At 40.0% G+C, this 20,445-nt stretch overlaps 1 protein-coding gene across 1 annotated transcript in view; it reads right to left on the reverse strand.

The window, feature by feature from the left end:
* The window catches only part of LOC140153581 (tetratricopeptide repeat protein 13-like), a 106,448-nt gene that overhangs the window by 50,997 nt on the left and 35,006 nt on the right, over positions 1-20,445 (reverse strand). The window contains exons 8-11 of the mRNA XM_072176362.1: positions 19,693-19,775; positions 17,287-17,428; positions 15,562-15,730; positions 13,893-14,049 (exon numbers count right to left, since the gene is read on the reverse strand). Coding sequence (XP_072032463.1) covers positions 13,893-14,049; positions 15,562-15,730; positions 17,287-17,428; positions 19,693-19,775 — 551 coding nt within the window. The remainder of the gene's footprint in view (positions 1-13,892; positions 14,050-15,561; positions 15,731-17,286; positions 17,429-19,692; positions 19,776-20,445) is intronic.

Here is a 20,445-nt window from a genome sequence, read left to right on the forward strand (position 1 = left end):
GCGCCCTCAAGCGTTTACACAGCAAATGCAATTAAAGGGCTATTATTTGATTTTTAATTAATTAATTAATTTTAATTTTTTTTTTTTTTTTGGTATACTGATAGCCCTTTTAGAATATTGGGTGTCAGTGGGTGTTAGGGTGATGGAACAGCCATTAAAGGGACACTCCGTTTTGGGATTAAAGGGTATTCAGATTTTTTGATTTTTTTTTTTTTGATTTTTTTTGTATGGAACATGTTTGTTGCATTATTTAAGGAGGAGCGCCCTCAAGCGTTTACACAGCAAATGCAATTAAAGGGGTATTATTTGATTTTTAATTAATTTATTCATTTCAATTTTTTTCGTTGGTATACTGATAGCCCTTTTAGAATATGGGGTGTCATGATGGATTAAGAGTGTCATGGTGGGTTATGGTGGGAAACACAGGCATAGATATTCGTGTTTGGTCAAACACAACTGTGCCATCTAGTCCTTATCTATGCCTGTGGAACAGGGCATAGATATTCTCCTTATGCTCTTTAGTCTTCTCCTTATCTATGCCTGTGCAACAGGGCATAGATATTCTGCTTATGCTCTTTAGTCTTCTCCTTTTCCTTATCTATGCCTGTGCAACAGGGCATAGATATTCTGCTTATGCTCTTTAGTCTTCTCCTTTTCCTTCTTCTTCTTCTCCTTCTCCTCCTTCTCACGCTTCATATTAACAGGGCTATCTCCAAAAGTACAAGGGCCCCAGGGCTCATATTTGGCACACTTAATGGCCCTACCCCATAGATGTGCCTTTTGCCCATTGTGGCCCCATAGGTCAAAGGTCACGGGCCCCAGGGGCCCAAATGTAAAAATACAAAGCATGCCGTTTCTCATCAAATAAAGCAGCCTCAGGGCCCTGAGTTGGTGCACTGATAGCCCCAGGAGTACTCTATATTTACATGTATACATGAGCCCCATATGTCATATATTATGGGCCCCAGGGCCCCAAATGTTAAAAAAGGGCAACAGTTTGACAAGGTTAGCTGTGAAACTACAAGGGCACTAGGGCTCATATGTGGCACACGTATGGGCCCGAACTTGTAGATATGCATTTTACCAATAATGGCCCCAGATTTTTAAGGCTAGGGGCCCAGAGGCCCAAATGTTAAAACAAAGGGCCGGCCGTTTCTCAGCAAATAAAGTAGCTACAGGGCTCAGATTTGGTACACAGATAGGTTTTCAGTGTAGGGTGATGGAACAGCCATTAAAGGGACACTCCGTTTTGGGATTAAAGGGGTATTCAGATTTTTTGATTTTTTTTTTTTGATTTTTTTTTGTATGGAACATGTTTGTTGCATTATTTAAGGAGGAGCGCCCTCAAGCGTTTACACAGCAAATGCAATTAAAGGGCTATTATTTGATTTTTAATTAATTAATTAATTTTAATTTTTTTGTTGGTATACTGATAGCCCTTTTAGAATATGGGGTGTCAGTGGGTGTTAGGGTGATGGAACAGCCATTAAAGGGACACTCTGTTTTGGGATTAAAGGGGTATTCAGATTTTTTGATTTTTTTTTTTTTTGATTTTTTTTTTTTTTTTTTTTTTGTATGGAACGTGTTTGTTGCATTATTTAAGGAGGAGCGCCCTCAAGCGTTTACACAGCAAATGCAATTAAAGGGCTATTATTTGATTTTTAATTAATTAATTAATTTTTTTTTTGTTGGTATACTGATAGCCCTTTTAGAATATGGGGTGTCAGTGGGTGTTAGGGTGATGGAACAGCCATTAAAGGGACACTCTGTTTTGGGATTAAAGGGGTATTCAGATTTTTTGATTTTTTTTGTTGATTTTTTTTTTTGTATGGAACGTGTTTGTTGCATTATTTAAGGAGGCGCCCTCAAGCGTTTACACAGCAAATGCAATGAAAGGGCTATTATTTGATTTTTAATTAATTAATTAATTTTAATTTTTTGTTTTTGGTATACTGATAGCCCTTTTAGAATATGGGGTGTCAGTGGGTGTTAGGGTGATGGAACAGCCATTAAAGGGACACTCCGTTTTGGGATTAAAGGGGTATTCAGATTTTTTGATTTTTTTTTGATTTTTTTTGTATGGAACATGTTTGTTGCATTATTTAAGGAGGAGCGCCCTCAAGCGTTTACACAGCAAATGCAATTAAAGGGGTATTATTTGATTTTTAATTAATTAATTTATTTCAATTTTTTTCGTTGGTATACTGATAGCCCTTTTAGAACATGGGGTGTCATGATGGATTAAGAGTGTCATGGTGGGTTAAGGGGGTTAGGGTGGGAAACACAGGCATAGATATTCGTGTTTGGTCAAACACAACTGTGCCATCTAGTTCTTCTTCTTCTTCTTCTCCTTCTCCTTCTCCTCCTTCTCACGCTTCATATTAACAGGGCTATCTCCAAAAGTACAAGGGCCCCAGGGCTCATATTTGGCACACTAAATGGCCCTACCCATAGATGTGCCTTTTGCCCATTTTGGCCCCACAGGTCCAAGGTCACGGGCCCCAGGGGCCCAAATGTAAAAATACAAAGCATGCCGTTTCTCATCAAATAAAGCAGCCTCAGGGCTCTGAGTTGGTGCACTGATAGCCCCAGGAGTACTCTATATTTACATGTATACATGAGCCCCATATGTCATATATTAAGGGCCCCAGGGCCCCAAATGTTAAAAAAAGGGGCAACAGTTTGACAAGGTTAGCTGTGAAACTACAAGGGCACTAGGGCTCATATGTGGCACACGTATGGGCCCGAACTTGTAGATATGCATTTTACCAATTATGGCCCCAGATTTTTAAGGCTAGGGGCCCTGAGGCCCAAATGTTAAAACAAAGGGCCGGCCGTTTCTCAGCAAATAAAGTAGCTACAGGGCTCAGATTTGGTACACAGATAGGTTTTCAGTGTAGGGTGATGGAACAGCCATTAAAGGGACACTCCGTTTTGGGATTAAAGGGGTATTCAGATTTTTGATTTTTTTTTTTTTTTTGATTTTTTTTGTATGGAACATGTTTGTTGCATTATTTAAGGAGGAGCGCCTCAAGCGTTTACACAGCAAATGCAATTAAAGGGCTATTATTTGATTTTTAATTAATTAATTAATTTTAATTTTTTTGTTGGTATACTGATAGCCCTTTTAGAATATGGGGTGTCAGTGGGTGTTAGGGTGATGGAACAGCCATTAAAGGGACACTTCGTTTTGGGATTAAAGGGGTATTCAGATTTTTTGATTTTTTTTTTTTTTTTGATTTTTTTTTTGTATGGAACGTGTTTGTTGCATTATTTAAGGAGGAGCGCCCTCAAGCGTTTACACAGCAAATGCAATTAAAGGGCTATTATTTGATTTTAATTAATTAATTAATTTTAATTTTTTTTTTTTTTTTACTGATAGCCCTTTTAGAATATGGGGTGTCAATGGGTGTTAGGGTGATGGAACAGCCATTAAAGGGACACTCTGTTTTTGGCTTTAATGGGTTTTCACATTTTTTGATTTTTTTTTTTTTTTGATTTTTTTTGTATGGAACATGTTTGTTGCATTATTTAAGGAGGAGCGCCCTCAAGCGTTTACACAGCAAATGCAATTAAAGGGGTATTATTTGATTTTTAATTAATTTATTTATTTCAATTTTTTTCGTTGGTATACTGATAGCCCTTTTAGAACATGGGGTGTCATGATGGATTAAGAGTGTCATGGTGGGTTAAGGGGGTTAGGGTGGGAAACACAGGCATAGATATTCGTGTTTGGTCAAACACAACTGTGCCATCTAGTCCTTCTCCTTCTCCTTCTTCTCCTTCTTCTCACGCTTCATATTAACAGGACTATCTCCAAAACTACAAGGGCCCCATGGCTCATATTTGACACTGGCCCTACCCCATAGATGTGCCTTTTGCCCATTTTTGCCCCATAGGTCAAAGGTCACGGGCCCCAGGGGCCCAAATGTAAAAAATACAAAGCATGCCGTTTCTCATCAAATAAAGCAGCCTCAGGGCCCTGAGTTGGTGCACTGATAGCCCCAGGAGTACTCTATATTTACATGTATACATGAGCCCCATATGTCATATATTATGGGCCCCAGGGCCCCAAATGTTAAAAAAAAAGGGCAACAGTTTGACAAGGTTAGCTGTGAAACTACAAGGGCACTAGGGCTCATATGTGGCACACGTATGGGCCCGAACTTGTAGATATGCATTTTACCAATTATGGCCCCAGATTTTTAAGGCTAGGGGCCCAGAGGCCCAAATGTTAAAACAAAGGGCCGGCCGTTTCTCAGCAAATAAAGTAGCTACAGGGCTCAGATTTGGTACACAGATAGGTTTTCAGTGTGGGGTGATGGAACAGCCATTAAAGGGACACTCCGTTTTGGGATTAAAGGGGTATTCAGGTTTTTTGATTTTTTTTTTTTTTTTTGATTTTTTTTTGTATGGAACATGTTTGTTGCATTATTTAAGGAGGAGCGCCCTCAAGCGTTTACACAGCAAATGCAATTAAAGGGCTATTATTTGATTTTTAATTAATTAATTAATTTTAATTTTTTTTGTTGGTATACTGATAGCCCTTTTAGAATATGGGGTGTCAGTGGGTGTTAGGGTGATGGAACAGCCATTAAAGGGACACTCCGTTTTGGGATTAAAGGGGTATTCAGATTTTTTGATTTTTTTTTTTTTTTTTTTTTTTTTGTATGGAACATGTTTGTTGCATTATTTAAGGAGGAGCGCCCTCAAGCGTTTACACAGCAAATGCAATTAAAGGGGTATTATTTGATTTTTAATTAATTAATTTATTTCAATTTTTTTTCGTTGGTATACTGATAGCCCTTTTAGAACATGGGGTGTCATGATGGATTAAGAGTGTCGTGGTGGGTTAAGGGGGTTAGGGTGGGAAACACAGGCATAGATATTCGTGTTTGGTCAAACACAACTGTGCCATCTAGTTTTCCTTCTCCTTCTCCTTCTTCTTCTCACGCTTCATATTAACAGGACTATCTCCAAAACTACAATGGCCCCATGGCTCATATTTGGCACACTTAATGGCCCTACCCCATAGATGTGCCTTTTTTGCCCATTTTGGCCCCATAGGTCAAGGTCACGGGCCCCAGGGGCCCAAATGTAAAAAATACAAAGCATGCCGCTTTCTCATCAAATAAAGCAGCCTCAGGGCCCTGAGTTGGTGCACTGATAGCCCCAGGAGTACTCTATATTTACATGTATACATGAGCCCCATATGTCATATAGTATGGGCCCCAGGGCCCCAAATGTTAAAAAAAGGGGCAACAGTTTGACAAGGTTAGCTGTGAAACTACAAGGGCACTAGGGCTCATATGTGGCACACGCGTATGGGCCCGAACTTGTAGATATGCATTTTACCAATTATGGCCCCAGATTTTTAAGGCTAGGGGCCCAGGGGCCCAAATGTTAAAACAAAGGGCCGGCCGTTTCTCAGCAAATAAAGTAGCTACAGGGCTCAGATTTGGTACACAGATAGGTTTTCAGTGTAGGGTGATGGAACAGCCATTAAAGGACACTCCGTTTTGGGATTAAAGGGTATTCAGATTTTTTGATTTTTTTTTTTTTTTTGATTTTTTTGTATGGAACATGTTTGTTGCATTATTTAAGGAGGAGCGCCCTCAAGCGTTTACACAGCAAATGCAATTAAAGGGCTATTATTTGATTTTTAATTAATTAATTAATTTTAATTTTTGTTTTTGGTATACTGATAGCCCTTTTAGAATATGGGGTGTCAGTGGGTGTTAGGGTGATGGAACAGCCATTAAAGGGACACTCCGTTTTGGGATTAAAGGGGTATTCAGATTTTTTATTTTTTTATTTTTATTTTTTTGTATGGAACATGTTTGTTGCATTATTTAAGGAGGAGCGCCCTCAAGCGTTTACACAGCAAATGCAATTAAAGGGTATTATTTGATTTTTAATTAATTTATTTATTTCAATTTTTTCGTTGGTATACTGATAGCCCTTTTTTTTTTTTTTTTTTCATGATGGATTAAGAGTGTCATGGTGGGTTAAGGGGGGTAGGGTGGGAAACACAGGCATAGATATTCGTGTTTGGTCAAACACAACTGTGCCATCTAGTTTTCCTTCTTCTCCTTCTCCTTTTCCTCCTTCTCACCCTTCATATTAACAGGGCTATCTCCAAAAGTACAAGGGCCCCAGGGCTCATATTTGGCACACTTAATGGCCCTACCCCATAGATGTGCCTTTTGCCCATTTTGGCCCCATAGGTCAAAGGTCACGGGCCCCAGGGGCCCAAATGTAAAAATACAAAGCATGCCGTTTCTCATCAAATAAAGCAGCCTCAGGGCCCTGAGTTGGTGCACTGATAGCCCCAGGAGTACTCTATATTTACATGTATACATGAGCCCCATATGTCATATATTATGGGCCCCAGGGCCCCAAATGTTAAAAAAGGGCAACAGTTTGACAAGGTTAGCTGTGAAACTACAAGGGCACAAGGGCTCATATGTGGCACACGTATGGGCCCGAACTTGTAGATATGCATTTTACCAATTATGGCCCCAGATTTTTTTTTTTTTTTTCCCAGAGGCCCAAATGTTAAAACAAAGGGCCGGCCGTTTCTCAGCAAATAAAGTAGCTACAGGGCTCAGATTTGGTACACAGATAGGTTTTCAGTATAGGGTGATGGAACAGCCATTAAAGGGACACTCCGTTTTGGGATTAAAGGGGTATTCAGATTTTTTGATTTTTTTTTTTGATTTTTTTTGTATGGAACATGTTTGTTGCATTATTTAAGGAGGAGCGCCCTCAAGCGTTTACAAAGCAAATGCAATTAAAGGGCTATTATTTGATTTTTAATTAATTAATTAATTTTAATTTTTTTTGTTGGTATACTGATAGCCCTTTTAGAATATTTGGTGTCAGTGGGTGTTAGGGTGATGGAACAGCCATTAAAGGGACACTCCGTTTTGGGATTAAAGGGTATTCGGATTTTTTGATTTTTTTTTTTTGATTTTTTTTCCTATGGAACGTGTTTGTTGCATTATTTAAGGAGGAGCGCCCTCAAGCGTTTACACAGCAAATGCAATTAAAGGGCTATTATTTGATTTTTAATTAATTAATTTTAATTTTTTTGTTGGTATACTGATAGCCCTTTTAGAATATGGGGTGTCAGTGGGTGTTAGGGTGATGGAACAGCCATTAAAGGGACACTCCGTTTTGGGATTAAAGGGTATTCAGATTTTTGATTTTTTTTTGATTTTTTTTTTGTATGGAACATGTTTGTTGCATTATTTAAGGAGGAGCGCCCTCAAGCGTTTACACAGCAAATGCAATTAAAGGGCTATTATTTGATTTTTAATTAATTTATTTATTTCAATTTTTTTCGTTGGTATACTGATAGCCCTTTTAGAATATGGGGTGTCATGATGGATTAAGAGTGTCATGGTGGGTTAAGGGGGTTATGGTGGGAAACACAGGCATAGATATTCGTGTTTGGTCAAACACAACTGTGCCATCTAGTTATCTATGCCTGTGCAACAGGGCATAGATATTCTGCTTATGCTCTTTAGTCTTCTCCTTCTTCTCCTTCTTCTTCTCCTTTTCCTGACCATTCATATTGACAGGTCTATCTCCAAAACTACAAGGGCCCTGAGGCTCATATTTGGCACAAAGATTGACCATACCCCGTAGGTGTGCCTTTGGCCCATCTTGGCCCTATAGGTCAAAGGTCATGGGCCCCAGGGGCCTAAATGTAAAAATACCAATCATGCCATTTCTCATCAAATAAAACAGCCTCAGGGCCCTGAGTAGGTACACTGATAGCACTAGAGGTACTCTATATTTACAAGTATAAATGAGCCCAATATATCTTAAGTTATGGGCCCCAGGCCCCAAATGTTAAAATAAGGAGCAACAGATTGACATGGCTAGCTCAAAAACTACAGGGGCACTGGGGCTCATATGTGGTACACCTATGGGCCCTAACTTGTCGATGTGAGTTTTGCCCATTTTAGCTCCAGATGTTTAGGGCTAGGGGCCCAATAGGGCCAAATGTTAAAACAAAGGGCCGACCGTTTCTCAGCAAATAAAGTAGCTGCAATGCTCAGATTTAAAACACTAATAGGTCTTTAGCATTATATTGTTATATGAATATAAAAGCCCCATATGTCACATAATATGGGCCCCAGGGCCCCAAACGCTAAAACAAAGGGCCTGCTGTTACTCGGTAAATAAAGCAGCTACAATGCCTTGTGTTGGTATACTGATAGCCCTTTTAGCATTAAACATATTATGGGGTGTCAGGATGGGTTAAGGGCGTCATGGTGTGTTAAGGGGGGGGGGTTAGGGGGAATCACAGGCATAGATATTCGTGTTTGGTCAAACACAACTGTGCCATCTAGTTTCTTCTCCTCCTCCTCCTTCTCCTTCTCCATCAAACACATCATTCTGTCAAGGCTAGCGCTAAAACTACAAAGGCCCTGGGGCCCATATGTGGTACACTTATGGGCCCTACCCAGAGAAGTGCCTTTTGCCCATCTTGGCCCCAGAGGTCAAGGTCACGGGCCCCAGGGGCCCAAATGTGAAAATACAAAGCACGCCGATTCTCATCAAATGAAGCAGCCTCAGGGCCCTGAGTTGGTACACTGGTAGCCCTAGGGGTACTCTATATTTACAAATATACAAGAGCCCCATATGTTATATATTATGGGCCCCAGGGGCCCAAATGTTAAAATATGGTGCAACAGATTGACAAGCCTAGCTCTAAAAGTACAAGATCACTAGGACTCATATGTGGCATATGTATGGGCCCTAAGTTGTAGATGTGCCTTTTGCCCATTTTGGCCCCAGATATACAAGGCTAGGGGCCCCAGGGGCCCAAATCTTAAAACAAAGGGCCAGCCATTTCTCAGCAAATAAAGTAACTACAGGGCTCAGATTTGGTACACAGGTAGGTCTTCAGTATTATATTGTCATCTGTATATATGACCCCCATATGTCACATAATATGGGCCCCAGGGCCCCAAACGCTAAAACATAGGGCCGGCCGTTACTTTGTAAATAAAGCAGCTACAATGCCCAGCTTGAGTCTACTGATAGAACTAGAGAATTATACTTCAACATATGTACATGAGCCTCATAAGTCAAATATTATGGGCCCCAGGGCCCCAAATGTTAAAACAAAGGGCCGGCTGTTTCTCATCAAATAAAGCAGCTTTTGGGGCTCAGAGTTAGTACACAGATTGCACCTGAAAATTACATTGTTATATGTACATGTGAGCCCCATATATTACATTATATGGGCCCCAGGGCCCCAAACGCTAAAACATAGGGCCGGCCGTTACTCAGCAAATAAAGCAGCTACAGTGCTCAGCTTGAGTCTACTGATAACACTAGAGAATTAAAACTTCAACATATGTCCATGGGCCTCATAAGTCAAATATTATGGGCCCCAGGGCCAAAATGTTAAAACAAAGGACCGACCGTTTCTCATCAAATAAAGCAGCTTCGGGCTCAGAATTTGTACACAGTAGCACCTGAGAATTATATTGTTACTAACACCCACATACCCACCCACCCCACACACATAGGACTAAACAGACAGATCCGTATTATAATATAATAATTGGAAATACCAGCGTGAAGCGTTAAGGCTGTTCCAGTTAAATTACATACCCATTGGAAGTTCCATTTAATTTACATACTCCCTCTGAAATGGCCCCAAAATAGGCTGTTCCGTATAATTTACATACTCCCTCTGAAATGGATGTTCCATTTAATTTACATACTCCCTCTGGAATAGTTCCCCCTAATCATATTGCATAGCCTCACTGTGAGTAAGGTAAGAGATACTGACAACAGCAACCTATGGAGAGTAAGAGAGCGACTCCCTGGGAGGGACTTTTACAATTTCTTTATTTTAAGTGCTACGACAGTGCAACCTACATTCAATTAAACCTTGTGACTTGGACTTTCACTTTTCACCCGATTGGGCGACTTTTTACAATTTCTTTATTTTAAGTCCTCAGCAAATAAGGACCGTAAGTTTGGGTACACCGATAACATGCGGGTATAGCCGTATTTGTGTACAAATATATAGCCTTCTAGTATGGTTTCTTCTCCTCCATCTCCTTATCTATGCCTGTGGAACAGGGCATAGATATTCTCCTTATGCTCTTTAGTCTTCTCCGTTTCCTTCTTCTCCTTTTCCTCCTTCTCACTCTTCACATTGACAGGGCTATCTCCAAAACTACAAGGACCCCAGGGCTCATATTTGGCACACTTATTGGCCCTACCCTGTAGATGTGCCTTTTGCCCATTTTGGCCCCATAGGCCAAAGGCCACGGGCCCCAGGGGCCCAAATGTAAAAATACAAAGCATGCCATTTCTCATCAAATAAAGCAGCCTCAGGGCCCTGAGTTGGTGCACTGATAGCCCCAGGGGTACTCTATATTTACAGGTATACATGAGCCCCATATGTCATATATTTTGGGCCCCAGGGCCCCAAATGTTAAAATAAGGGGCAACAGTTTGACAAGGTTAGCTGTAAAACTACAAGGGCACTAGGGCTCACATGTGGCACACGTATGGGCCCGAACTTGTAGATATGCATTTTGCCAATTTTGGCCCCCAAATTGTTAAGGCTAGGGGCCCCAGAGGCCCAAATGTTAAAACAAAGGGCCGGCCGTTTCTCAGCAAATAAAGTAGCTACAGCGCTCAGATTTGGTACACTAATTGATCTTTAGCATTATATTTTTATATGAATATAATAGCCCCATATGTCACATAATATGGGCCCAGGGCCCCAATTGTTAAAACATAGGGCAGATGCAATTAAAGGGGTATTCCTTGATTTTCAATTTAATATTTTAGTCAGTATACTGATAGCCCTTTTAGAATCAAACATATTCCGGATTAAAGGTGTCATGGTAGGTTAAGGACCGAGGGGGTGTTAGGGTGATGGAACAGCCATTAAAGGGACACTCCGCTTTGGGATTAAAGGGGTATTCAGATTTTTTTTTTTTTTTTTTTTTTTTTTTTTTTGATTTTTTTGTATGGAATATGTTTGTTGCATTATTTAAGGAGGAGCGCCCTCAAGCGTTTACACAGCAAATGCAATTAAAGGGTATTATTTGATTTTTAATTTATTTATTTATTTTAATTTTTTTCGTTGGTATACTGATAGCCCTTTTAGAATATGGGGTGTCATGATGGATTAAGAGTGTCATGGTGGGTTAAGGGGGTTAGGGTGGGAAACACAGGCATAGATATTCGTGTTTGGTCAAACACAACTGTGCCATCTAGTTCTCCTTCTCCTATCAAACACATCATTCTGTCAAGGCTAGCGCTAAAACTACAAGGGCCCAAGGGCCCATATGTGGTACACTTATGGGCCCTACCCCGTAGATGTGCCTTTTGCCCATCTCGGCCCCAGAGGTCAAAGGTCACAGGCCCAAGGGGCCCAAATGTAAAAACACAAACCATGCCGTTTCTCATCAGATGAAGCAGCCTCAGGGCCCTGAGTTGGTACACTGATAGCCCCAGGGGTACTCTATAAATACAAATATACATGAGCCCCATATGTTATATATTATGGGCCCCAGGGCCCCAAATGTTAAAAAAATATGGGCCAACAGATTGACAAGCCTAGCTCTAAAGCTACAAGGGCACTAGGGCTCATATGTTGCACATGTATAAGCCCTAATTTGTAGATGTGCCTTTTGCCCATTTTGGCCTCAGATATACAAGGCTAGAGGCCCCAGGAGCCCAAATGTTAAAACAAAGGGCCGGCCGTTTCTCAGCAAATAAAGTAGCTACAGGGCTCAGATTTGGTACACAGATAGGTTTTCAGTATTATATTGTCATATGTACATATGTACCCCATATGTCACATAATATGGGCCCTGGGCCCCAAACGCTAAAACATTGGGCCGGTCGTTACTCTGTAAATAAAGCAGCTTTAGGGCTCAGAGTTAGTACACATATTGCACCTGAAAATCACATTGTTATATGTACATGTGAGCCCCATATATTACATTTATGGGCCCCAGGGCCCCAAACGCTAAAACACATAGGGCTGGCCGTTACTCTGTAAATAAAGCAGCTTTAGGGCTCAGAGTTAGTACACAGATTGCACCTGAAAATCACATTGTTATATGTACATGTGAGCCCCATATACTACTTTATATGGGCCCCAGGGCCCCAAACGCTAAAACATAGGGCCGGCCGTTACTCAGTAAATAAAGCAGCTACAGTGCCCAGTTTGAGTGTACTGATAGCAATTAAACTTCAACATTATGTCCATGGGCCTCATAAGTCAAATATTATGGGCCCCATGGCCCCAAATGTTAAAACAAATGGCCGGCCGTTTCTCATCAAATAAAGCAGCTTCCGGGCTCAGAATTTGTACACAGTAGCACCTGAAAATTATATTGCTATTAACACCCACATACCCCCCTCCCCACCCTACACACGTAGGACTAAACAGACATATCCGTATTATAATTATAAATATAATAATTGGAAATACCAGCGTGAAGCGTTAAGGCTGTTCCAGTTAAATTACATACCCATTGGCTGTTCTATTTAATTCACATACTCCCTCTGAAATGGTCCCAAAATAGGCTGTTCCGTTTAATTTACATACTCCCTCTAAAATGGCTGTTCCATTTAATTTACATACTCCCTCTGGTTTTCCCCTAATCATATTGCATAGCCTTACTGTGAATAAGAGAGACTGACAACAGCAATCTATGGAGAGACAACTCCCCTGGCAGGGGACTTTTACAAGTTCTTTATTTTATGCTACGAGAGTGCAACCTGCATTAAATTAAAGCTTGTGACTTGGACTTTCAATTTTTACACATTTTCCACTCAATTGGGAGACTTTTTACAATTTCTATATTTTAAGTCCTCAGCAATTTGTACACAGATAGCACCTGACAATTATATTGTTACTAACACCCACGCACGCACCCATCCACCCCACACACGTAGGACTAAACAGACATATCCGTATTATAATTATAAATATAATAATTGGAAATACCAGCGTGAAGCGTTAAGGCTGTTCCAGTTAAATTACATACCCATTGGCTGTTCCATTTAATTTACATACTCCCTCTGAAATGGCCCCCAAAAAGGCTGTTCCGTTTAATTTACATACTCCCTCTGAAATGGCTGTTCCATTTAATTTACATACTACCTGAGTAAGAGAGACTGACAACAGCAACCTATGGAGAGTAAGAGAGACGACTCCCCTGGGAGGGGACTTTTTACAATTTCTTTATTTTAAGTGTTACGACAGTGCAACCTACATTCAATTAAAGCTTGTGACTTGGACTTTTACTTTTTACACATACAATTTCTTTATTTTAAGTCCTCAGCAAAAAGGACTGTAAGTTTGGGTACACCGATAACATGCGGGTATAGCCGTATTTGTGTACAAATATATAGCCTTCTAGTTCTTACCCTGATCCTTTCGCTAATTTGTTCAAAGTAAAATCCTGTCATCTCCTTTATTAAAATTCATTTTGCCAAGGCCAAAAAAAAAGTGTTTGTTTGTCCATAAGAGACAAAAATTTGGAGGGCAGATAGGTTGATTCTTTTTTTTTTCCCCATCGGCATTTCCACCCATTTTCACATATGGAAAGTGAAACCACATTTTACATTGTAACTAAAGCTATAGAGCACCTGATGTGGTGTTGTGATTGTATTTTCAGTTGATTGTACATTTAAAATATTTCTTATAAATTATTACTACATTTTTGGGAGAGAAAATGTGCAAACATAAAATTGTATGAGTTTTCAACAAAAAAAGCGACCCCAGATTTTTGTATTTTTTGGGTTGGTCGCGAAGGGCAAGCAAAGACTTTGTTTTGGCCTGTCCTCATTTCTACAGACTACATACATGTATGCTTATAGTCTATTACCTTATTTCTGGATCTAATCCTGGCTGTTCCTTGTAACTCACTGATGAAAAAGACTGACCTTTGACCCATCTATCTTTCATGCTACCATTTATATCTTCATCCATACTGTACTCACTCATTGGTGTGTCAAGGTGGGAATGAAGATATCGAGAATACTCTGAAAAACAATTTGTCAAAACCACAATTAACCCCCTGAGCACTACCTGCCGATCTAACATTGCCTCTGATTAGTCAATTATGTGATATCTTCACTTTAATCACCAATCAGAATGGAGCTTTGCAAATAATTCACCCCAATTTTTTTGCGTGGTGAAATTATTCTAACAATGTTGCTAATTGGTCCAATCGATAATGAAAACTTCTTTTTGGCCAATCGGCAGGTAGTTCTCATGGGGTTAATAAATTCAAATTATATTCCAATGAATCATTGCATTATTTTACTCAGGAATCTCTTTCATATAAATCCTTCCAAATGAAGGGGTAGGATCACACATGATCGACTCAACTACCTGTCAATTGACAATTTGGCTGAGACATGACTGTTAAGCTTACTTTTCACATATGAATGACAGGGAGTAAATAGAACAGGTAGTTTTCTTGACAATAATAAATAAATAAATTTCGGATTTAAATAGCGCCTTTTTCCGGATCTCAGGGGAGTCAAAGCGCTGTAGCTGCCATGTGCAGATGAGGAAAAATATACTGTGTGTCAACTGCCAAATGTTTACAGGGCAGCTATTGCACTTTCTCACTTCTGGTACTGAGCAATCGAGACAGTAAGATGCCAGAGAAGACACCTTACCCTTCCCAGAATCCTTTGCAACATGACATATCATCTCATTTCATCAAATGACATTCACATTTAATACTTTGTACAGGTTCCCCATGTTTCCATAGTAAGAATAGAGGTTATCCGTGTTCTATAAGTTGTATATCCTATCAGCGACTGCTATACCTTGTTTAGGACTTTCAAAAGAAGTACCTGCATGTGCAACCATGACTGCTTCAAAATAGCCCACCAAAGTCTGAAAGTCATGCAGGTAACTCCGAGGTCGTGCATTGAATTGGTTTGAATGAGGAATACTACGGGAATCAGCGCCTTTTGTTAGAAGTCACGCATGAGTAGAGTGGATACCCTCTATTGACTGGTTAAATGGGTTGATAGTCAAGAAATAAACACATTTTGCAAGATATGGACATGCTCTGTTCACTGTGGTACATTTCATCACTATCGACCCATGTTGCAGTAGATAGCAAATCAGTACAGGAAACTAAAATGGGAGAAATGCATTATGGGATGTGTAAGATATCTTCTCTGGTTATAGGGGGAGTATGAATTTCAACTAGAATAGCACATATTTAAGCTAGAAATGGTCACAATTTTAGGGAGTGATCACTATTTACACCAGGGGGGCCGGAGGATTTTCATATATTTTTTGCACAAGAATTTCGCATCCCCCTAATATCGAAGGAAACATTTTGCGTCTCCCCTTGAATCCTCCCCCTATATAATTTCATGTCCCCCCTTCAATATTACGGTCAAAATTTCATGTCCTGCCCTCAATTCAATCAACAAATTTTGTGCCCCCCCCCCAAATCCTCTGTTCCCCCTGGTGTAAATAGTGATCGCTCTCTTAGAGAGCAGAAAATGTCGCAAAATGTTTCTTACCTCTTATATATTTGACTCTGTCAAATTCATTGCTATTAGCCGGTCCAATATGACTAACCATTAACTTTGTGTTTGATTTGATGGCTTCATAGTACTGGCCCATAGCTGCATAGGATAAGCCTTTCATATATTGACAAACTTCATTGTATGGCTCTAGTGTTAGGCAAGCCTGAATAAATACAAACAACATGAATTATTTGACATTCATAACCTCATTAATATACGCAATGCATGGGATCCAATAATATTTTATTATTTGTGAAAACGCGAACGCAAATCGAGGAGTCGAGGTCATTAGCATCTCACAATTGACCGCAAAATGCGTAATTGTTCCAATGTCACACACAATTGACCGGTGTTTGCGTATTGTTTCTTAATGCGCAAACAAACATGTGTAATCACCGTAAGTTCGCATACTTGTTGATTGCGTATTAACTGCGAATTAAAACAGTGAAAGGAAGATACATTTTCAATCGTATTTTAAGCAAAAAAATATGTTATTTTCATGAAACAAATTTGTAAATTGGCGGTAATGAATGACAATAATAACTTTGCACCATCTGTATTACAGACATTGCGTGAAATTGTCGGGTTTTGTTTTGGGCCTCGGTATCTCGGAAAAATACCTGTCCTTGACCAAAAACAAAACCCTCTGATTTCCCGCAATGACCTCAAAACAGATAGTGCGCAGTTATTATTGTCTAATTCATAACCTCATTAATAAACGCGATGAGTGCGATCCAATAACATTTAGCTATTTGTTAAAACGCGAAGGCAAATCGAGGTCATTAATATCTCACAATTGACCGCAAAATGCGTAATTGTTCCAATGTCGCACACAATTGACAGGCGTTTGCGTGTTGTTGTGTGTCGAACAAACTGCGCGCGCGCGGCTGCCATATTTGGATTGCGCGCTACCATATTTGCACAGATTGTGATACGCACTTTTCATGTTATTGGTCGTCATGTTTTAGCCTGATCGATTTTGGGAAAGGGAAGATGTAAAAATCATCTATTTTTATAAACTTTTGAGCAAAATTTTGTGTTATTTTGCAAGGTGAAGAGACTAAAGTGACGGTTATGAATGAGGTTAATAACTTTGCATCGGTAATATGTCGGGCATTGTGAAAAATCTAAACATTTTGCTTTGGACCTCGGAATATCCCTCGGGGCGTCGGATATTCCTCGGTTCCAAAGGCAAAATGTTTAGATTTTTCACAATATCCTCCAAATAACCGATGTGCAGTTATTAACCTCTAATTAATATCACAGAGAGGCAGACATTTTCTTGCGCAACCCTGAACCATTCACATTAAATAACTATCCAAATATTACACTTAGGCAGGCAAGAATAATTGTATGCAGCCATGCATAACTAGAACATGCAACATAGCGCTACATGGTTTGCTTTTTTCGGCCTTGAACTTTTTTGACTTCATGTGAAATTAACATATTTGGTCACAAAACAGTGGGTGAAAAATGAAATACAATATCTAAATCCTAATTTATTTAATGAAAAAATTGCACAATTTTTCAGTCAAATTGTTGACAAAGTTGTTTTGAAGAAGTGCAATTAAATGGAACATGACAGTACTTTGCCAAATAAACATTTCTGAATCCAGTTCTTAAATTGGACAAACACAATTCACAAAAATATCTACAATACTTTCACAAATCCAGAAATGATAACCCTTTTGTAGAGGGGGAGGGTAAAACTGTGTTTACCTTGAAGTCCCGCAACGATGCTTGTGAAAATCCTCCTTGATAGAACATAGATCCTCTTAACTGTAGTGATTGTACATGCATGGGATTGATGATCAAAGCTTGGTTAAAATTGGTCAATGCCGTTTCATAGTCGCCAAGTTCCCTGTGGAAAAAGATAAATATAATATAAAATGAAGGCATAAAACTTCATACAGAACTAAACATATTTTAAGTTTAATTTGTTAATAGGTAAAGGAGTCGAACCTGCATTTTTTTTCAGGACGGAGGGCCCATCTCTCTTTTGTTAACAATTAGGCCAGACTCCACTGTGATATATTGCTGTGGGGGATAGCCAAACCTCCTCCACTGCGAGTCTGCTACCTTCCCAGCATTTATGAATGCCTGTACTGATTTATACACTTGGGTGGAGAGGAGTAATCAAGATAAAGCGTCTTACTCAAGGGCACAACATGATGGCATCAATGTTTAATTCACATTTGCTTTTCATCTGTTGCAGAGTTCTTTCGTTTTTAGTGACATTTCACCACCGCACTAGTGGTTTCATCAGACTGGCAACCCATCACATCCGACTGTTTCCTTTTATAGGCAACAGGAACTGCCATGATGGGTTGCCAGTCTGATGAAACCATTAGTGTAGTGGTGAAACATCACAACAAATGAGTTTAACATCTTCATTATTATTGGATTTGTATAAAAAGAACAGAACAAAAAGAAACTAGAAACCACAGTTGTGTTTGACCAAACACGAATATCTATGCCCGTGGCCCACACTCTCTCTAACACCCCACCAGACCATCACTCTCTTATACTCCACCAGACACTCACTCGCTCTAAAACACCACCAGGCTGGCCCTCCTCTCTCTAATACCCAACCATGCCTTCACTCTCTCTTATACCCCATCAGACCATTAATTGCTCTAAATCACCACCAGACTGGACCATACTCTCTCTAATACCCCACCAGACCCTCATTCTCTCTTATACTCCACCAGACACTCACTCGCTATAAAACACCACCAGGCGAGCCCTACTCTCTCTAATACCCCACCAAGCCTTCACTCTCTCTTATACCCCACTATACACTCACTCTCTCTAAAACACCACCAGACTGGCCCACACTCTCTCTAATACCCCACCAAGCCTTCACTCTCTCTTATACCCCACTATACACTCACTCTCTCTAAAACACCACCAGACTGGCCCACTCTCTCTAATACCCTACCAAACCTTCACTCTCTCTTATACCCCAGCAGACCCCCACTCTCTCTTATACTCCACCAGACACTCACTCACTCTAAAACTCCACCAGGCTGGCCCCATACTCTCTCTAATACCCCACCAAGCCATCACTCTCTTATACTCCATCAGATCCTCATTCTCTCTGAAACACCACCAGACTGGAGAATACCCCTTTAATCCCAAAACATTTTGTCCCTTTAAGCGGTTAACCTCTTAACCCCATTGTACGTCGTGACGTATATTTGAAGCCATCATCATTGCAAATACAGGTAGCTACCAAAATTCTACCTATTGCGATACACTGTGTTAACCGGTCGTACCTATTTTGCTTTTTAAAGCATATGAACTTTGACCTCTGGGGTTGTGGCTAGCATAGCATACTTCTAGGGTCATAGGCCATCATTGTACCAAGTATGAACCCTGAGGGCGCTATAGTTTTTGAGCTAGAGCTCTTTGAAATTTTACACATATTGCCCCCTGTAGCCCATGACCTTTGACCTTTGGGGTCGGGGGTACCGTAGGATGTATCTAGGGGTCATGGGCCATCATTGCACCAAGTATGGGCCCCGAGGCTTCTTTGGTTCTTGAGCTAGAGGAGTGCAAAGGACTGGTCTTCAGAAGGAGGAGGAGGAGGAGGAGGAGAACCAGAAGACTAAACGCAACAAATACAATATCTATGCCACCGTTCCACGGGCATAGATAAATGTTAACAGTTGAATCTAACAATCCAAATGAACTTGTTCAAAGATTTGTTTCTCATATGTGATGCGATCAAGCAAAATGAGTCTGATGTCGATCAAAATCAAAATGCAGTTTTCAATCTCATTATATGTGCCATTCTCAGAGCTTTATTTTGCTGAAAACCCCATCATAATTAGACGTATGGTTCCAGAGATATGCCCATTTTAGTGTTGCTCAAAACAATAAAATACAAAGTTGAATACTATTACTGATTATATCTCAAAATCAATATTCCCGACATCCGACTCATTTTGCTTGATTGCATCACATATTTGAAAATTCAAATTGCTTTATACCAGCCTTATTGAATTGAAGATGTTTGAGCTGTTTGGGGTCAAATGTTTACAGCAGCATGCTAAAAATCTTGGCCTGACTACATAGATGACAGAAAACCAGATGATGCTATATTGATGTAATCCGACTTACCGGTATGCATGCGCAAGACTTCTAAAACAATCCACAAAGTCATGCTTCAGTTCCAGTGCCTTTTCATATATCTTGATAGCTTCCTGTCAAACAGAATGATAATAATACAATGTTTACAAACCAACTTAAAAATCCAGATTCGATCCACAATCATTTCCACTGGACACCGATACTGTGCATTCGCAGGTGTCATATTCAGGGACAGGCGATTTGCGCGGAAAAAAATAGCAAATTGCGCGGAACTTTTTTTTTCAGTGCAAATCATGTATCCCTAAATTGCGCGGAATTGCGCGGAAAGAAAGTTCAGCGCAAATCGCCTGTCCCTGGTCATATTCTGGTGCACAGAAATTTTATTCTCCATCAGACACTAAGATGGATACTATTAAAGGATGTCTCCGGCAATCACGACATTATATTTTAAACAGACTCATATTGACCATAAAAACGAATAAAAAAGGCCGGCTCTCAACACACGATATTCAAAACTCCCGCGCCGAAATTGTGTCCAGTGCAATGACGTCATGGCTACTTGTGCTCAATTGTTGTCAGCCTTCATTGTATAACTGGGACGTCATTGCACTGGACAAATTTGGCGCCTGGGAATTTTGAATATCGCGTGTTGAGAGACGGCTGTATTAATTCGTTTTTATGAACAATATGAGTTTGTTTCAAATAAAACCACATAATTCGTCCTTGGTACTTAATTTTCTATCATATAAGGCATAATGTTGTGATTGCCGGAGTCATCCTTTA

Source organism: Amphiura filiformis, chromosome 5, assembly GCF_039555335.1.
Source record: "Amphiura filiformis chromosome 5, Afil_fr2py, whole genome shotgun sequence".
Taxonomy (NCBI): Eukaryota; Metazoa; Echinodermata; class Ophiuroidea; order Amphilepidida; family Amphiuridae; genus Amphiura; species Amphiura filiformis.